This window comes from Balaenoptera ricei, chromosome 16 (genome assembly GCF_028023285.1).
Source record: "Balaenoptera ricei isolate mBalRic1 chromosome 16, mBalRic1.hap2, whole genome shotgun sequence".
NCBI classification, from domain to species: Eukaryota; Metazoa; Chordata; class Mammalia; order Artiodactyla; family Balaenopteridae; genus Balaenoptera; species Balaenoptera ricei.
This window is the reverse complement of record NC_082654.1, coordinates 111,321,798-111,341,045: the sequence shown is the minus strand read 5'-3', so window position 1 is coordinate 111,341,045 and position 19,248 is coordinate 111,321,798. Positions and strand designations below refer to the sequence as shown.

At 37.6% G+C, this 19,248-nt stretch overlaps 1 protein-coding gene across 6 annotated transcripts in view; it reads left to right on the top strand.

Annotated features, from left to right (window-relative positions):
* LYST (lysosomal trafficking regulator) overlaps window positions 1-19,248 on the top strand; it is a 202,393-nt gene that overhangs the window by 31,391 nt on the left and 151,754 nt on the right. For all 6 annotated transcript variants that reach the window (XM_059899076.1, XM_059899079.1, XM_059899078.1 and 3 more), the window contains exons 2-3: window positions 12,241-12,330; window positions 16,127-16,325. In XM_059899076.1, coding sequence (XP_059755059.1) covers window positions 16,134-16,325 — 192 coding nt within the window. In that variant the 5' untranslated portion in view covers window positions 12,241-12,330; window positions 16,127-16,133. The remainder of the gene's footprint in view (window positions 1-12,240; window positions 12,331-16,126; window positions 16,326-19,248) is intronic.

Genomic DNA, 19,248 nt, shown 5'->3' with positions numbered 1-19,248 from the left:
GTTATCTCGTTGCCCAATTTGTTTGGTTTAGAGAAAGTGAACTGCTTGTTGAAGGGCTTAAGTTTAATACGTTTGGGTGTGACTTCCTCAGAATTTCTTTTAAAATTCTGCCTTGCTACACTGTTCCTGGGTTTCCTTTATTTCCTGGCCAGTTTTGTCATACAAGGAGCCAGGATGACCTCTCCTCTTTGGGCCAATCACTGGTTTCAAAGCAGCTGTGAAGGAAAGCAAGAATCAAGACTTCACCGGTTTGGGGAAGGGGAGGGAAACAGGCGGTGGTATTTGTTGGCTCCCTGAAATGTGAAAAAAATAGTATGTGCACTTTTCTGGAGCCATTGCTTTCTTAGATTTCGATCCTTCCCCCGCCAGATCATTTTATTGAGTTTTATTTGAACAGCCTACACAATTCTACATAATTTGAAAATATTTCATTCAACACATTTTTGTACTTTGACTTAGCCTAAATGCATAATACAGAATAAAAGTAGGAACAGTATAAACATTTTCTTCCATATTTACTAGTTAAGGATTATTATGGTCCTATATATATATTTTTAAGCTTCTCGAAACATTTTTAAATTTTCTGCTTTTCCCACCAAGAGCTAAGTTTTACAAACAGGTGTAAAATTCTGAACCATCAGGGCATGAAGCGTGACCTCACGTGGTCCAAGTCCTTTCCGCTCTCCTTTCCACGTGTTTTCAAGTTGTGTCCCATTCGGTGCATTGCCTTCTTCCATGACATATCAGCCATAGGCAGCAAGAGCGCTTGGAGGTGTGGGGACAGTGGGGAAGGCACGTGTGCCAGGAGCAGCGAGCTCCCACACCAGCCGAGAGCACTTCGGAAACAGCCTCAGCAGGTGGGTGCACAGAGAAGGAAGGTTCCGGCTGTTCCAGCTTCCTTGCACTCGGCTGGCAGGCCTGGGCTACTTTCTAAGGTGAGAAAGACCTAGGAGCTCCCAAGGAAAATGAGCAGTTAAGAATCATTCACAACCAGGCAGTGATTTCAAGCGAGATTAAAAGTTCTCTAACTATCATTTTCTATTGGAGAATGGAGGAGCAAAGTCAAGAAGAGGGTTGAATCACCTTTCATTCTTCCATTTTCATCATTCATTTGATGGTTCTTGGCTTTGATACAGCAGAAATAAAAACAAAAAGGCTTCAAACCAACCTATCACCTGGGTCCAGGCTACTGCATACAAAACTCTCCCAAGGACTGAGATAAAAGAACTTTTTCCCCCCAAGCCTTGAAGAAGTCCTGTTTTGATTAGGGAAATTTTTTGAAAGCTACAGCCAGCTGAGAAGCCATTGGCAACAGAGACAGAAAGCAGTGCACATATACTTATTTCATTGAATTGTAAACTGACAAGGTAAAGAGAATAAAAATCCTACTGTTTATGTAATAGAACCCTATTAAGTGGTTTTAGGAAAGGACTAGAACTTAGGTAGCAATCTACTTTCCAGAGATTCCTGGGCATTCGTCATTCGTGCATTCATTTCTGGCAGAGTCCAGTTGGACACAACCTTTCTCCCCATCCCGCCCTAGACCCTTTGGAACTGACTGCGTCAAACATTCTGTACTGCGAAGTCCCTTTAGAGTTTATATGAAAAACCAAACCTAAAGAGAAAAGAATCCTTACACCTTCTCTCCACTCAAGCATCAGTGTGAAGAAAACTCAGTCAGCTTAGAATATACCAAATAACATACCAAAGAAGGGAGTATGACCCAGCAAACCAAAATGACCAGTCCCCTGCCCCCCTCCCACAGTGCACCCCATCACACTGTAGTTATTTTCTTATCCTCGGTGGCTTGCTTGATGGCCGCTATATATATATAGTCCTATGTTTTTAATATGGAACACCTGGGTCAGAGCCAACTTTTACCCCTCTTATGTTACAATCCTGGCTAGAGCTGAAGGTGTTACTTCTTGTTAAAATGTAAATACTTGTTTCTAGGAGGAGCAGAATTTTCTTTTTTTCAGGTCACTTCTTGATGTAAATGAGAAATGGGGAAGCATATGGAAAAGGATAACATGAACCTGTAGAAGACTAGGGTGGCAGGATATATTGCCTGGAGGACAGACAGACAGGCAGGGTTACTGCCTAATTACAGTTGCACTTAGTGCCAGACCTAATCACTAAAATGCTCTGACAGGTAGCATTCTAAAAGACATAGTTGGGCTGTGAGAAGTCTCTCAAAAATTTCATGCAGTATTAGGAAGAACATTGGACAGGATCTGAAGACCCAGGTGTGAAGCCCTATGACTTTTGGGAAATCTCTTAACCTCCATCTGCCTTAGGGTTCTTATCTATAAAATTCTGAGGAGGTACTAAGATCATTTAACTCTCTGTGTGTTGATTCTCTAATAGATTTTCATTCTCAAATAATTCATAAAATGTAAACTCCATGGCAGTTTTCCTTTACTGGCAGTCAACTTGTTACTTACTTCAGTGTTAGTTGAAAAAACTTTAAGGATGGCAGTTACTTCTTATAAATGGTTGTGTTCCAAAGGTTCATGTCTAAGATAGTTATTCAGACTGTAAACGATTTGCCCTTATAGACAACGTTATATGAGGTATTTATATCCATAAGGCTGTTTAATCTACAGTATACCTGAGAGTGGCGTTGTGGGAGAAGCCCGGGAAGAAGGTTTGGGGAGGTGCTGCGATTACCTCATCAAGCTTAGCTGGCCTACTGTTTGCCTCACATGCTGCTACCCTACTTTCGGAGCCCTTTCCCCAGACCATCAGAGGCACCTCAGATGGCTTGGCGGTGCAGGCACACCTTCTCCCCTTGCCTGACAGGGTACTGGGGGGGGGATGCGGTGCGGCCAGCTGTGTTGTTAGCAGTCCAAATTGGAACTGTCAGTTCAGTTCCCCAGGGGGTCTGGGGGAGTTACTCAGACTCTGTAGGGTCTGGCGGAGTTCAATGGCTTAATGACATTTTTTTCATGAGACCACATTAGTATCTAAGGAGCTGGAGGCCACAGTCCAAACTTCATAAGGATGTGTGTGTGACATCCTGACTTCCAATCAGATATTCTTTAAAGCAGAATTCAGAAAGTCAAGTTCAGTATTTGTCAAGAAGGGCCTGAGCTCAAACAACCGCTCTAGTCTAAAACAACTGTTCTAATTCCTGCTGAAGTTATTGATTAAATGGAAGTTGAGCATCCTCCTCAAGTGTCGTGACTTATCAGTAATTACGGGATTGTGCGCAAAAGATTTATCTTATTGCTGAAGTGGTTTTTAACAGATCTCTGATTCAGCTGTTTAATTTAGAGCTTTGTTAAAGTGTCACAACCTTTCCTAACTCTCATTTTATTTTATTTATTTTTTTGATGTGGACCATTTTTAAAGTCTTTATTGAATTGGTTACAGTATTGCTTCTGTTTTATGTTTTGTTTTGGTTTTTTCGGCCCCGAGACATGTGGGATCTTAGCTCCCCAACCAGGGATCGAACCCGCACCCCCTGCATTGGAAGGCGAAGTCTTAACCACTGGACTGCCAGGGAAGTCCCCCCTAACTCTCATTTTAAATTCCAAGAATTTTATAAAAATAAGCCCACAAAATATATTTTAATTTTTCATATTCAATGACTATCAAATTTTACTTCAATTTTCTCAAGAGAATATTTATTATCTACTATAACATAGGTTGTAAAGATGCTTATATTAATAAAAATATACATAATAAAATGGATAAGCAACAAGGATATATTGTACAGCACAGGAAAATATAGCCATTATTTTATAATAACTTTAAATGGAGAATAGTCTATAAAAATATTAAATCACTATGCTGTACACCTGAAACTAATATAATGTTGTAAATCAACTATACTTCAATTAAAAAAAAAGAAAACAAACTACTTGCAAGAAGAAAAAAATTTTTGGTATGTAAATAGTATCCTAATAAACTTTCTGTCTTAAGTCTGTAGTTGGGAATCATTCTGATGGTTATTACTTAACATATGTAGTATGACCAAAAATTTACAGGGTAAAACCTAAATTAACAGACATGTGCTTGCTTAAATGTTGTATAATTTAATGCAACCGATATGCCTTAACTAGCTTATTCCTTAAAGAGAATTCTGTTGATCTGAACAAGCTCAGTTCGTAGTATCTTCTCCCCTCTCCCACACAAGTTTCCTGTATTTCAAACATATGGCTCTGTGTTGTGGTTACAAAAGTGTGTAGAGAGAGATTTTTAAATCTTGTTTCCTGGTGTACAGATTGCAAACTAGTGGACTTGAGTAAAGGTTCTGGGTAACATTTAGAGATAGCATTTGGTGTTAAGGAAACTTCTTTGCCCACTGTCTAATTTTTAATTGACCTGACAGAAGAAAGGCTGTGTCTTCTAAACTTGGGTTATTTTAGTTCTAGTTAATTAGCTCCAAAAATATCGTTTAACTCCCAAGACAACTGTCATGGGATCTTGAACCTGTTGGCTTCACTTTTTGTCACCTGTAGAATGTGGGGTTGGAGAATATGATGTCTTAAGTTTCTGCCATTGTGCAAATGTACGCTTCTAACTTATTCATGTTTATTCCTTTATTCGTGTCATTTACGAAATTGTGCAAATAGCGTTATCATTTTTCTCCTCCTAAGTTTTTTTGATTTTTAGTAATGTATTGCAAAGAATGTGTGAGATCTTTGGGAATGTCATTAATTAGTCTCTAATCAATATATATTGAACTCTGGAGAGATGGGATTTAGCATAGTTAAGCGTCCATATGAACCAACCCTTATTTTCATGAAGGCTGCTTCAAATCGTAACAGATTCTGATTCAACAGAATTCATTGAGTACTAATTATTCTGTGCATTATTTTGTTTAAGCCTCACAATAGTCCTGTGATTTGTAGTACTCTCCTCCTTTTTGGTATATAGTTCATTTCTGAAAAATATTCTTTCTAATGGCAATTTCTCTAATACTGTTGTAATTAACAGATTTAGGCAAGTACATAGTATTATTTTAAAAGACAGTTTACCAGGATTTTTGGCACTTGATGAAAGATTAGGAATTGAGTCCTTCAGGTGGCACTGTTTGATGAGAAAAAAAATATGCTTTTTAATCAGGCTATAAGAATAAACTTCATTGTTATAATCTTTTTTTCTTGTCTTTTTCCTTTTACTTCTTGTTTTCTGTAGAAGTCACAAGGTAGGGAAAAGATAAAAAATGCAGGTACCCTCTGCTTTTATTTTCAGTGTTTCCTTGGAAACTACATCATCATAAAGCAGAACATTAACATTTCCATGCTAACTGGTCTGTGAGGAAAGGTTGTAGTGATCTTTTCTTCCTCCAGATGGCACTCTCTGTTGGAACATGTTCAGCTAGTGCCAAGCATTTAAAATAGAACTACATACAACATATTCTAAGAATGTTTACTGATATTATATAATCTCCGAAGATCCACATAGCAACGCTATGGGATAGACATTTTATGGAAAAGGAAGCCAAACTTCACACACCTCTGTGTGACTGGTTAGTAATTGCTTGATTCCAAATCTGCCACCTTTGTTTTCACCACTGTCACAGTGCTGACAATCTGACTATTCAGAACAGATTCAGAAACTAACAAAAATAGAATGAGTAATCAGACTCGTAAATATTTATTGAATAAGTAATAAATATTGGTTGAATGAATGAATGAATGAATGAATTAGTGAAAAAGTGAACTGTAGCACAATGGACTCCACCCTTCTTATCACCATGGCCACTTGTTATGTGACAGTTCTTGAGAAGGAAACTTGGTGACCTTTAGAGTGCTTCTTGCCATATTGTTGAGCTTGAGATTTTTTTTTTTTTAATTTATTTATTTACGGCTTTGTTGGGTCTTCGTTGCGCGCGGGCTTTTCTCTAGTTGCGGCGAGCAGGGGCTACTCTTCGTCGTGGTGCCTGGGCTTCTCATTGCAGTGGCTTCTCTTGTTGAGGAGCACTGGCTCTATGTGTGTGGGCTTCAGTAGTTGTGGCTCGCGGGCTCAGTAGTTGTGGCGCACGGGCTTAGTTGCTCTGCAGCATGTGGGATCTTCCCAGACCAGGGATTGAACCCGTGTCCCCTGCACTGGCCGGCGGATTCTTAACCACTACGCCACCAGGGAAGTCCTGTTGAGCTTGAGATTTTGTCTTCAATGGTAAATGTAATATCATTGGTTGCACTGATTAAAACACAGAAGTGACAAGGTCTTTTCAAATGCCAAAAAGTGAAGAATGTATGTAGTAATGGCTTGGTGTAGGGGCAGGTGTAGTCGTTCTATATGTCAAGAAAATAAATGTTTGAAAATCCACAAGACTGAGGGTGAGAGCTTAATTCTGTGATCTTTTGGATAATAGGTTGTGGAAATTAATCACAGAAGCAGATCAGAGCTAAAATATCAAAGTCAGCTATCCAAATGTCGTGGGAAGTCTCACTCAATAAAGCAAAACTTATGTTGTTGACCATTTCATTTCCAGAAGGTAAAGGAAATAATTGGGGAGCTGATACTCTGAGCCTAATTTTGACCCACTGTGAGGGCTTAGTTAGACAGTGAACATAATGGGAATCCTGAGAGAAAAGTCATGTCATTCATTCAACAAATTCCACAAATGATTGCCTTCTCTGTGCCACGTACTATTCTAGATGCTGTAGATTTAGCAGTAAATGCAACAGAAAAATTCCCTGTCATCAAGGAGCTTTCAAGAGCTTACAGTGACCTGTTGTCCAGAAAACTAGCTTCATGGTTACTTAGCTACAGTGACCTTTCACTTCACCTCAGACACTGACTTGCAGGGTCACACGCTGGATGTTGTCATCATCTGGAACTGCTTGCTTCAAAAATCTGCGAATTCCAGTGTCTTCCGTAGCCCATTCTCTGTTCTCTCTCATAGGGATTGATTACCTGTGTGTCAACATTTGCCTGGCGTCTTTCTCTTCCCTACCCAGCCCGTACACATTTTGACCATATGGATTGTTCTTTCACCTCTACCCCTGATTCCCTTCCACTTATGCTTCTGCTGCCTCCACCCACCAAAACCCTCATCAAGATCAGTGATACAATCTGTATTCTCTCCTGTTAGATCCAAGCAGCTGAATGCTGCTGGAGAATCTCAAATAGCTGAGGAAATTGACACCATCAGAAATTCACGTTTTCAGCACATCAGTAAATCCTTTTATTTATCCTTGGTCACTATTCTCTCCATCCTTGTTTTCCTGCTTCTCATTTTGCTTTTTGATACCAAACTTATTGTAATTCTTCCAAGGACTTGACTTGAGCCTCTCTTCCTGTCTGTAATGCCTTTCTTCTCTCCTTTTCTCCCTTTACCTGTTCTACTTTTTCTTGAAGATTATCTCCTTTATGAAGCTTCCCCGACTCCTCAAATTGGGTTCAGTGCTCCTTATCAGTATGCAGTACCCTGTGTGTTGGTTTGCCTTTGCCACCATAATGTGATCTTCCTGAGGGGCAGAGACTGGGACTGCTTTCAAAGGGAGTGTTTAGTAAATGATAGCTAAATGAATAAATAATAAACAGGAAGAAGAATATGAAGCAAAGCTGGAATATAGAGAATTGGAAATACAGAGTTCCTAAATTTCAAAGAAAAGATAGGTAAGGTGCCATGGATATGGTTTCTAGAAGGGAAAGTGGTTGTAAGATGACCATGGACTGGTCTTTATGGAACAATTGGAAATAATATGTGAAGAAAGGTAGAGGTAAAGTGGCCAAATGAACTCAGATTTTAAAATAACATGTGCAGAAGAAGGAAAGAAGGATATGAAACAAATAACAAAAACAAAATTATTTATATATAAAAGAGGAACACAAACCTCTGAAAATAATGAGCTGAGGTTTTGAAAAAGGTTAAGGCTGACCTTTTTACATTTTATATATAGAAGATGAAAACAACAGGCCAATAATAGATTCTTCTTTGAAACAAACTGACCCTATAATCAGATACAGAGAGTAAGTGAAACTTCTCAACTTCTGTTTTCTTTCTGTCTTCTCTGACACGAAGAACAATCTACACACAGACTAATAAGGGTAGAAGTAAGAAGAATAATAGAAAATTTAAGCCCAAGAGTGAGGAGGAGATTGTATCAGAATCTCTGGTTGCTCTAAATGAATTCACATCTCAGGTTCAGGTTCTGAGAAAATTTGTTAATGTCATTGCTGAACTGGTAATCTTTGAGTTATTATGGTAAATTTGAAAAATTTCAGAAGACTGTGGAGGAATAAAGTTCCAAAATTATAAAAAAGAATGTAGATTCCATAGATTTTAGTGAGTTTGAAGTTACCTTCACAAAAGATTCTAGCGATCATTTTAAAAGATTTGCAGACGTTTACAGAAGGACCAGATGGGCAGTAAAGGTTAAGGGGATTCTCTAAAACGAATTCATGCCGATCACCCAGTTTCTACTTTTGATGGGGATGTACAGATACACATCAGGAGAACGCTGCAGCTGTAACATACGTAGATTTCCACGAGGTGTTTGACATCATCTGTTCTATCATTCTGTTCTTGGGGACACACTGGAGAGTGGAACTGTAGTATGGGTACAGTTACTAAACCGCGGAACTTGATCTTAGTTACTAACTGGCAGCCGTGTGGGAAATCTCTTAGGGGCTGCACTTTTGACCCTGTTCCACTCATCAGCTTAAAACACCTCCCACTTCTGACTCTCAGCTGGTAAACTTGTGGTTTATTTCACCGAGAAGATAGAAGCCTCCAAATCTTGGTCCTCCCACTGCCAGATACACGAGTCTTCCTGCATCTGTACTCATGAGCTCTGTCGTGCTTCTTACTCCACCGGATGAACTGTCACCGTCCCGTCCACTTGCACTTGGATCCTCTTCATTTTGCCTCCTCACTGTCCCTGATACTATCTCCTCTCATTCTGGTTTTTCATCTGTTTTCCTTTCTCTGTTGGAGAAACATGCTGTACAAACATGCTGTGATATCTCAGCTTACAAACGTGCTGTTATATCTTTTTTTCTTAAAAAAAAAAGAAAAAGCCAACAACAATTCCCCTATCCAATGTATTTTCAAGCTACCACCCATTTCCTTGCTACCCTTTTGGGCAGAGCTTCTCTAAGGAGTTTTCTAAACCCCTTGCCTCCATTTCTTCACCACTCTTTGCGACTCCACTGAGGCCACTCTCTGACACGGCTGTCTGTAACTTCAGTGTTGCTAAATCCAGCGGTCAGTTCCCAGTTTCCATCTTACTCAACCTCTCAGCGATATTTGACACAGTTGATCAGTCTCTCCTGTTTCAAGTTTTCCTCCCCTGGTTTCTGGGAAGGACCACTCTCTTGATTTTTTTTTTTTTCCCGCTTCACATGTTATTTCTTCCTGGTCTCCTGTGCTGGAACCTCCCTGAGTCAGTGGTGTTAACCCCAGAGCTCAGTCCTAGAACCTCTTCTCTGCCCCACTTACACTCATTCTCTGGGTCCCCGCTGTTCAATACTGTAGCCACTAGGCACAGCCCCCATCATTGCAGGATGTTCTGCCAGGCAACACTGCTCTGGGTTGTTCCATCCATCTGGTCTCATTAAACTCCATCTATATGCTGATAACTCCCAAACTGACTCACCAGTCCCAGCCTCCCACCTGAACTCCAGTTGGGTATATCCAGCTGCCTGCTTGATATCCTTTACTTGCTTCCTGAGAGACCTGTCAAACTTGACATAGCTAAAGGCGAACTTTATTTTCCCTCCCAACTAGTCTTACCTATCCGTGAACGGCGCTATTCTGTCTCTTTTTTTTGGGGGGGGGGGTAGGCAAGGAAAGGAGGGCGGGCAGCAAGGAGGCTTCCATTCCTCGCGAGAGACAGTTCCAGAGGAACACTCCTGTTTCTTCTTTCTACATCTTACTTCAGTCCCTGAGAAGTAGGAGCGAGAGACTTTTCTCTCTCTTGTGGTAATGTTTAACTTCTCTCTTTCTTCTCGTTACTCAGTATCCAGTGCATCAAACGTACACTAATCTCAGAGCCCTGGAATGCTCTTTCCCCGGATACTCACGTGGGCTGTTTTCTTACGTCATTCAGGGTTTTGCTCGGATGTCACGTCTTCAGACATTCCTCGCCAGCCCTATCTGAAGTCGCATTCCTGTCACTCTGTACCCTTATTCTGTTTTACTTTGTTTCGTAGCGCTTAGTACTACTACCTGACATTACAACAGGTTTATTTTTTCTGTCTCTACCCCACTAGAATCCATGAGGGTAGGGATTTTACTTTTGCTCTATACTCAGTGTCAAAAGTAGTAGCTGGCGTATAATGAATGCTCAATAAACATTTGTTTAATTAAATGGCATATTGATGAAATTTCTGATGACATAAAACTAGGGGGTATAGCTAATACATTGTCAGGTTTTGTTTTGTTTTGGGCATTTATATTTTACACTGTACCAGTCACTGAATTAGAGAAAGTGAAACGTACTATTTTTCTGGGAAGGTCATTTATATGATTAGAGGCATTTTGTTATTATGCTTTTCATTTATGGTAAATTTTAAGAATATAAAAATTCTAGTAATATTGTTGGGAGCAAGTCTTATTTATTATGTCACTATAACAATAGTTGTATTAGAAGGTGAAAATTGTAATGATGATGAATTTAAAATTTGGCATGATAGCTATAAAGTGCAAAGAGTAATAAGACAGGGTTCCTGGCCTTAAGGAACTCATGACCTAGGAGGTAAGACAGTCATATAGATAAGTAGCTACAGGGTGTCCATGTAGTTTGGAAACAGGGGCAAAAATATATATTGTCCTAAGCACATCTTCAATTTATTTTTTTTTAAAACCTGTATTTTCAGACTTTATGGACACCCAGCATAATATAGGGTGATAAAAGTTAGAATACAGCTGTGAATAAAGCGTCATGGCAGAGTGAAGGAGGGCACAGCTGATGGTGCTGGCAGATAGGATTACGGTCTTGGATGGAGTGAGACTCCATGGATAGCCAAGCTGGGCTGTGTAAAATATGGAGATAAAGAAGCCATGTCAGTTTAAGAGCATTAGAAAAATCCCTCAGCTTGGCCTAGAAATGTCCCTCGGTAAGAGAGAGAAACAGATGGATCCAGTTGTCTGTCAGCTTTCATTTCTAATGGCCAGGCTGAGTAAGCTGGAATCGTTTCAGTGTCGTGAGCTGAATGGCTCCACCTTGTAGCAGTCCAAGCCAGAGGGCGCCAGTAGTCAGCTCAATTCGTACAAGCCCTCCTCATGCTCATGATTTGATTGATAATTTCCCCGCCCAAATTTTAGAGTTAAAACTGCAGGGATGATGCAGTAGGAGCAGGTCTGGAAGGTGTTTTGAGACTCCATCCATTCCAGGGCTCTTTCGTTTGGTTGAGCAGTTGATGCACTGGTGCTTGGCCAGTGGAGCGGCGAGTAGGACTGAAGTCTAGCCTGTGCTTTGTTAGCTGTGTGCCATGGGCTGCCTCAGCCTAGGAGGAAGTGTTTTTTCCCTAATTCACACAAAGTCCTATGTAGTCTAACAGCAACTCTGTCCTATTTCCTGCCTACTTTATTCTCAAGGGCCTAGAATAGTGTGGTACAAGAACTGTTTGTCAAGCTGAAAGGAATTCAAGACAGTTCTCTAGATGTGAGCATTTTAAAGCAATTAAAGGTGTTTCGATTTTATAAACTTGTGGTTCAAAATAAACCTTTATGTTTGCCTTATAACTGTAATAAGGAAATTTTTTCTCATGCCTCTGCCTGGTAAAAACTATAGAGAAGGAGAAAACTACAGAGAAGCACCTTCTTGCTACCCCAGAAGTAGGAATTTATCCTTTGGTATCCTAGAAATAGCCTTCACTGTGTTATACACAAAAGTTAATTCATTTTTAAAAATTCAACAAGGATAGGAAATTTGGTGGTGGTTTATTCATTGTTTGGCTGTAGTATTTTCTGAATTCTCATATATCCTCAACCTAGATTTCATTGTTAAGAAGACTGATGTTGCCTGATTCTCCTTCCTTTGTAGTGATTTACCTGGAGGTTATAAGTTGGGGGTTGGGAGAAGAGCCATGGGGAGCTACAGTCAGGTTGCCTTTTTCAGATCAAATATGTTCCAAGACTCCATCTCTCAAGACACCATTCTTGAAGCTACAGGCATTTTTTTAGTGTGTTCTTGAGATTCAAAAAAATCGTTGTCTGTTTCATACATCAGATATGAAGACTGGCCTCTTGTTTTTATGTCAGAACTTCAGTTGTTAAAAATATTTGTTTTACTATTGCTGTTAATATCTTTCTCCTTTTTTTTTTTTTGGTAGGTCAAGCTTTGTTCTAAGATTATTTGTTTCGTCTAGTTCATGAGCTCAAATCATAAAGACCCTAAATGTTACAGAAGTGTTGAAAGATTGGTAAGTATTTAATGTAACATATATTAGCAGTCAAAATCCTTGGTTCAGTCCAAGACTTTGAAACTATATAGTTATGTGACATTAAATTTTTAAACCCCAAAGTGAAAACAGCTAAACTTTCTAGATATGTAAATTGTGGTTTATTCATACCATGGCATATTGCACGATGGTTTAAAGGAATGAACTTAATGTCGAAAGGGAAAAGCAAAGTTATGAAATGATGCATATATTATACTATTTATTATTAATTTTTATTGGAGTATAGTTGCTTCACAACGTTGTGTTAGTTTCTGCTGTACAGCAAAGTAATCAGTTATACATACACATATATCCATTCTTTTTGAGATTCCCTTCCCATCTAGGTCACCACAGAGCACTGAGTAGGGTTCCCTGTGCTTTACAGTAGGTTCTCCTTAGTTATCTGTTTTATATATAGTAGAGTATATGTATCAATCTCAATCTCCCAATTCATCCCACCCCCCTATAATATACTGTTTATATAAAGTGTTAAAAATAACTAAAACAATACTGAATATTTTATGGCTATAACATATCAAAATTATAAAAATATGTATGGAAAAGGTGTGGGTGGAGTGTGGCTTTCCTGTACTATAAGTTTTGATTTCTTTACACGCATACACACACACACAGACACACCCACACATGGGAACTGAACGGAACATAGCATAATGTTAATACTTGCTAGATCTGAGGTCTGAGCATTGGCTATAACCTCATGTTATATGTTCTTTGCACTTTTCTGGGTATTTGAAATATTCCAAAAAAATCTTTAAAAATTACCATGCAATCATCTTTTCAGTTGACATTCAGAATGGCTGAAAGGCAATAGGTAAATTCAGCATTCCTATTAGATGCATAGGAAGAAATAAGTATTTCTTAATGTGCAAAGCAAAAGTGTCCCCATCACCCCTACCAGTGTTGTTCTGCTAGTACTAATGCAGTTGAAAGGGTGGAAAGTGTGTGAATATTGGATAGAAAAATTCAGAATTTTTGTTATTTGTACATGATAGGGTTTTATATCTGGAAATTCTGAGAAAATCAATAAGAGAGTTCAGTAAGAAGTTTGGACATATGAGTAAAGTTTGGATATCTCAAAATAAATCTACTTCCTATAGGCCTCCTATATACCAGTTTTCTATCCGAGTAAGAATGTATCAATATAATGGAAAATAAAATCCCATTCAGAATAATGGCAAAAACTATAAAACACCTAGGAATAAACCTAACAGAAATGTGTGAAGCCTATTATATGAAGTAACAGCAATTTCTACTTCAAGGAAATAATAGGATAAATGTGCAAATATTGGAAGGATGTTTATTGCAGCTTTGTTTATGATAATAAGAAACTAGAAATAACCTAAATGTTCAACAGTGACAGATTGGCTACGTAGTGGTAGTACATCTAATAATGAAATATATGAACTATATGTAATATATACATGCAGTGGAATGTATTAAAAAGAGTAAGCATGCAGCTATTAAACAGAGTAAAAGAGAGCTCATGGGAAAAGATTTCCGAAATATCTAAATGAAACAAGCAGGTAATAGATCATCTATATGTAATACCCGATATATGTAACTGTGTACATATTTTATACACGTTTTTAAATCAGGAAAAATGTTTCTGCATATATTATAATACTTTTTACTGACATGGCATCTTGTGCTTTTGGGAAGTGGGATTGAAATTATTTCCTCATTTATTGTCTAAAAATTCACGTTAATTTTCATTATCTTAATTTCTTGAAGATAGGCCCTAATTATTGCCACAGTTTTTCAGTTTTTCACATTTTTATTGTTCCTAAAGTTGCAGTGTGCCTTGCAAATGATGGTGTCTTAGAAACACTGTCAGAGGGCTGCACTTGTGGAAGAGTTGTTCTTGCGTGCCCATGAGGTGACCTTGGTCATAGCTGTTCACATTGTCAGCGCTTCAGTTGAGTAACATGAATTGTTGTACTATATCTGATGAGTTTTCAATGTTTCCTGGTTATTTTCTGAAATTTTCTACCGACCTCATCTGGTAAGGTTTAGAAAGCCACCAGCATCAAAACTTACAGAATGATGTCAGCCTCTTCGGAAGAAAATGCCCGGAACAATAGGGTAGCACTCTTAAGAAATGTTGCATGGTGGATGGTCCTGATGGTCTAGAAGGTGATATTGTATGGAAAATTCTAAGTGATAAGAAAGCATTGTATTATAGTTTAATTGGCAGTGTTTTTTCTTTTGTAGTGGTACACTAAATAATTATGTATCTTAAAATCAATGACAGATTAAGTGAAATAAATTAATAAAATTGGATGAATATGGACTGAATATAAATCAGGTTATTTGATTTATTGAACAATTTTACTTTACAAAAGCTTATAAAGAAGTAATATTATAAATAATAGCGGCTATTGCTGCATTTTGGGATAATGAGCGATGTACCTTTTTTTATACTTTTCTTTTCCTAATGTTCAATATTTAAAATAATGATACTTGTTATATTATAGAGGGGATTGTTATTGTAACAATACCTAGAATTCTGATGGGAATCCAGGAATTAAACCATCAGACTCTTGAATGAATAGGAACCAAAGTAGTATTAGGAATTTCTTCGGTCTCTCCCTTTCATGTTTATCTGTTTCTCTCTGCATCCTCTTGGTTAATTTTCACTCAGTTAGCCTCAGCTACCTCATAGTGACCACCACAAGGTCATCTCTCTGTGACTTTCCAGCACAACTATGCTCCTAATCCAAATTCCTATGAGAGAGAAAGAAAACTTGATTGGCCAAGGCCTCTTTGCAGGCTGCACCATATGAGTCACATCTTGCAGCCATCGTATTTGTTGGCTGATCCTGAATCAGGTGTTTGTCAGCTGATTCGGGCCCAGAGACGGGCAGTGCCTCTTGGCAGTAGACATAGTCACATGGCCCACTGCCTTCTCAGCAGGGACGATGGAAGGTCTTTCCCCCAAAGGGTGAAGGAAGACTGCAAAACACATTTCATTTAATTTAAGCTGTCAGGTTACAAGGGTCTCAGGGTAACTGGATGTCTCAAAATTACCTTTAATCCTAAGATTAAACTATTTTGAAATTCTTTGGGGATTTTGTTCTTCATGCTTTTTCCTTTTCTGAAGATTTATACATGTTTTTCTTTACATTTGTGTTTTGCGTCTCTTTTGTCTGTTTTACTATACTGTTTTCCTTAATCCTAAAATGTCACACTGCCCTTTATTTGATTCAGATGTGTAGCAAGAAATGAAGTGCCATAACTTCAGCTGCTAGAATTCTTGTATTTTTATTCACCTGGTGGTAAATCTTTTCCCCACCCACCCCTCATGTGTTTGAGGACGTGGGTTAGTGATTGTGGCTTCTATCAAGTGAAAAACAGTTTATATTTTTAAAAGACCCATTTATCTTTCAAAACATGTACAGCAAGAATATTTTATAAGTTATGTGTTTATTTTTATTCTACAGTGAGACATTTAAGAGAGGAAGTCAGCATCTACCTTAACTGCCACCACTCCCTAGTGTCTTCTCTCCCGGCGCTTTCACGTACCCGTGCGTGGTTCCACCCAGCCATTTCACACCCAGGACTAATTTCTGCCATGTAGGAATATTTAAGGAGCCCCTGACTAGGTCGGAACTATGTCTGAAAAGATTATAAGGTTAGATACCAATGCCCAGTAATTTAAAGTCAGTCTTCAGTTAAAAACAAACAGCAACAAAAACACATAGTTTTTTAAACATAATTTTTAGTTTTTCTAATCTCTTTTGTATTACTTATTTTACAGCTCGGTCATGAGCACTGACAGTAACTCACTGGCACGTGAATTTCTGACCGATGTCAACCGGCTTTGCAATGCGGTGGTCCAGAGAGTGGGGGCCAGGGAGGAAGAAGAGGAGGAGACACACATGGCAACCCTTGGACAATACCTCGTCCACGGCCGAGGATTTCTGTTACTTACCAAGCTAAATTCTATTATTGATCAGGTAACATTTTCATATCAAATCATTTTTTTCATCAGTAAATTTTAGTTAATTATAGATATGTAATTTCTGGGTTACATAATTTCTGAGAGTCTCTTTGAGATAAAGTTCTATCTCTCACATCACTCAGACAAGGAAAAGTAGCCCCATTTGTGAACATATTATTTATTTGGATACTTTTCAAAATGTCTAAAATACCTTACAGTTATATATAGCCTTTCTTCTAAAATGGTTTCATATATACTATGCTTTTTATCCTAATTCCAGTGTGAGATAACTATGATTATTAGTAGAGATAAGATCACGATTCAGAAACATCATGCATTTGCAGTTTCAGTAAGTATCAGGTATGTTTTTGAAAAGTTTAGTGTAAATGATATTTAGGGAACTTGCCAATTCTGGGGTAAAAAAAGTAGAGAATCCTTTGTGTAAACTAATAATTACTAAGTCTTTCATTTTGTACACATCTAGTTTTTCATACACTACTGTGTTTGCTTAAACTATGGTAAGACCATATGGTATTTTGCTGTTTCCTTATTATAGAATTAACAGAATTTTAAAGCTAGTTGGGACTATGGACATGTTTTCATCTAACCTCCTTTGGTAGGTGAAAGACTGAGATCTGGAAACATTAAGTAGCTCAAACAAGGTTAACTTGAAGCCCAGGTGTGATTTATATCTATTTCATTTTAGTAGAAAACAAATACTTACTTTATGAAAGAAAAGTCCACCATCTGCTTTCACTATCTACTAATTAATGCAGTTAGATAATAATATTTCAGTTAACTTGAATTTAAAGGATAATAAGGGCTCTGTAGCACCAATATGATGGACAGCTTTAAACACTTTAAATGTTACTGGCTTTAGATGTAAACTTAACCGTTCTAAAATAAAATTTCTTTGCCATGAAAGCATTTTGCTAATAAATACATATATTGGGTAAATATAGATACTAAAATTAAACAGTATCTGTTTTCACTGTAAGCTAAGGAACCTAACAAATATAAACCAGGATGTATTTGTTCACTGTGGTGTCTACCTGTCATGGACTTTTCCAGAATATTTGCAGGTTTATGTATTTTTAAATTTTATTTATTTTTATTGAGGTAGCATTGATTTATAACATTATATAGGTTTATATAATTTTATTCTTTTTTCTGAATGTGGTTTATCAAATGTGACTAAATGTAATTTAATTTTTATATATTTGTATGACTTTTCCATAAATAAATTTTAAAATCAGAAAAAATTATTTGTTAGACCACGTGTAGTGATTTTTTATTTCAAAATTTTTATGACTTGGTATGCATATCATGCTCTATTCATCTTCTTACCCCACATTAGGACAATTCAGTGCTTTCTCTCTTTTTTTTTTAAGATACTATGTAAGTAGCATCAGAAATATCAGTTACCCAGGAATAAATCTGATAAATTATGTACAAATTTCTCTATAAAATTCTATAAAACATTGTTGAGAGAAACTAAAGAAGACCCAAATAAGGGCACAACTACATAATTTTCATGTATTGGGAAAAATTAATATTGTAAATATATCTGTTTTCTCCAAATTGATCTATAGATGCCAATGCAATCCCAATCAGAATCTCAATGGCTTTTTTTAAATGACAGCTTTTTTGAGATATAGTTCACATATCATAGAATTCACCTATTTCATATGTACAATTTGGTGGTTTTTAATGTAGTCACACATATGTGCAACTGTCACCACAGTCAATTTTAGGACATTTTCATCCTCTCAAATAGAAACTGGTGCCTTTTAGCCATCACTACCCTATCCCTCCCATCCCCCTTGGCCCTAAGCAAACATTAATCTACTTTCTGTCTTTCTCTTTTAAGTTGTGAAATATCTTTTAATGTACTATTAAATGATTGAACGCATTCAAGTCATAATTGCAACAACATTTTTTCCTATGGTAATATTTTTTAATGCCCTCTTTCCCCCAGTCACTCACTTTTTGGAATATCTGTAGCAATGGTAGTAGGGACAGTAGAAGTAGAAGTAGAGTGAAAATAAACAGCCATTTTAAAAATGAGACTTCTCAAGATTTAATTGTTTAAACCAGAAAATGGAGAATGATCTTTTGGTTCTTTAAGGGGAATTTAATTGCATAAGATTTAATCATTTAAAATGGAATCAAAACACTAGATGCTGTACAGGAGGAACTTTAGCTTTTTTTTTTTAAATTGGGGTGTAGTTGTTTTACAATGTTGTGTTAGTTTCTACTGTACAGCAAAGTGAAGTAGAGTTCCCTGTGCTATAGAGCAGGTTCTCATTAGTTATCTGTTTTATACATATTAGTGTATATATGTCAATCCCAATCTCCCAGTTCATTCCACCCCCACTTCCCCGCCTTGGTGTCCATACGTTTGTTCTCTTACGTCTGTGTCTCTATTTCTGCCTTGCAAACTGGTTCATCTGTACCATTTTTCTAGATTCCACATGGAACTTTAACTTTTGTATCTGTGCTTCTCATGAGTTGGAACACTTCTTGGATACTCTAGAGAAGAGGCAATTTAAGCCCTTGTCCTTCTATGCAATACTTTTGCTTTATTAACAGATATTTAATATACAGAATTAAGCAGACTTTTTATTGATATGTAATTTACATATAGTAAATACACAGATGTTAAGTGTATTGTTGGATAAGTTTTGACAAATATATACACCTCTGTAACCACTACCCAGATCAGTGGTTAGAACATTTCCACCACCCTAGAAAGTTTTGTCATACTCCTTTTCAGTCAGCCACTCTCCTTCCCCCACTGCAAGATAACCACTGTTCTGGCTTTTAACATCTAAGTGTAGTGTTGCTTGTTCTAGTACTTCACGTAAATGTAATCATGCAGTATGTACTCTTGTATCTCGGAGATTCATCCATGTTGCTTGAATCAGTAGTTCACTATT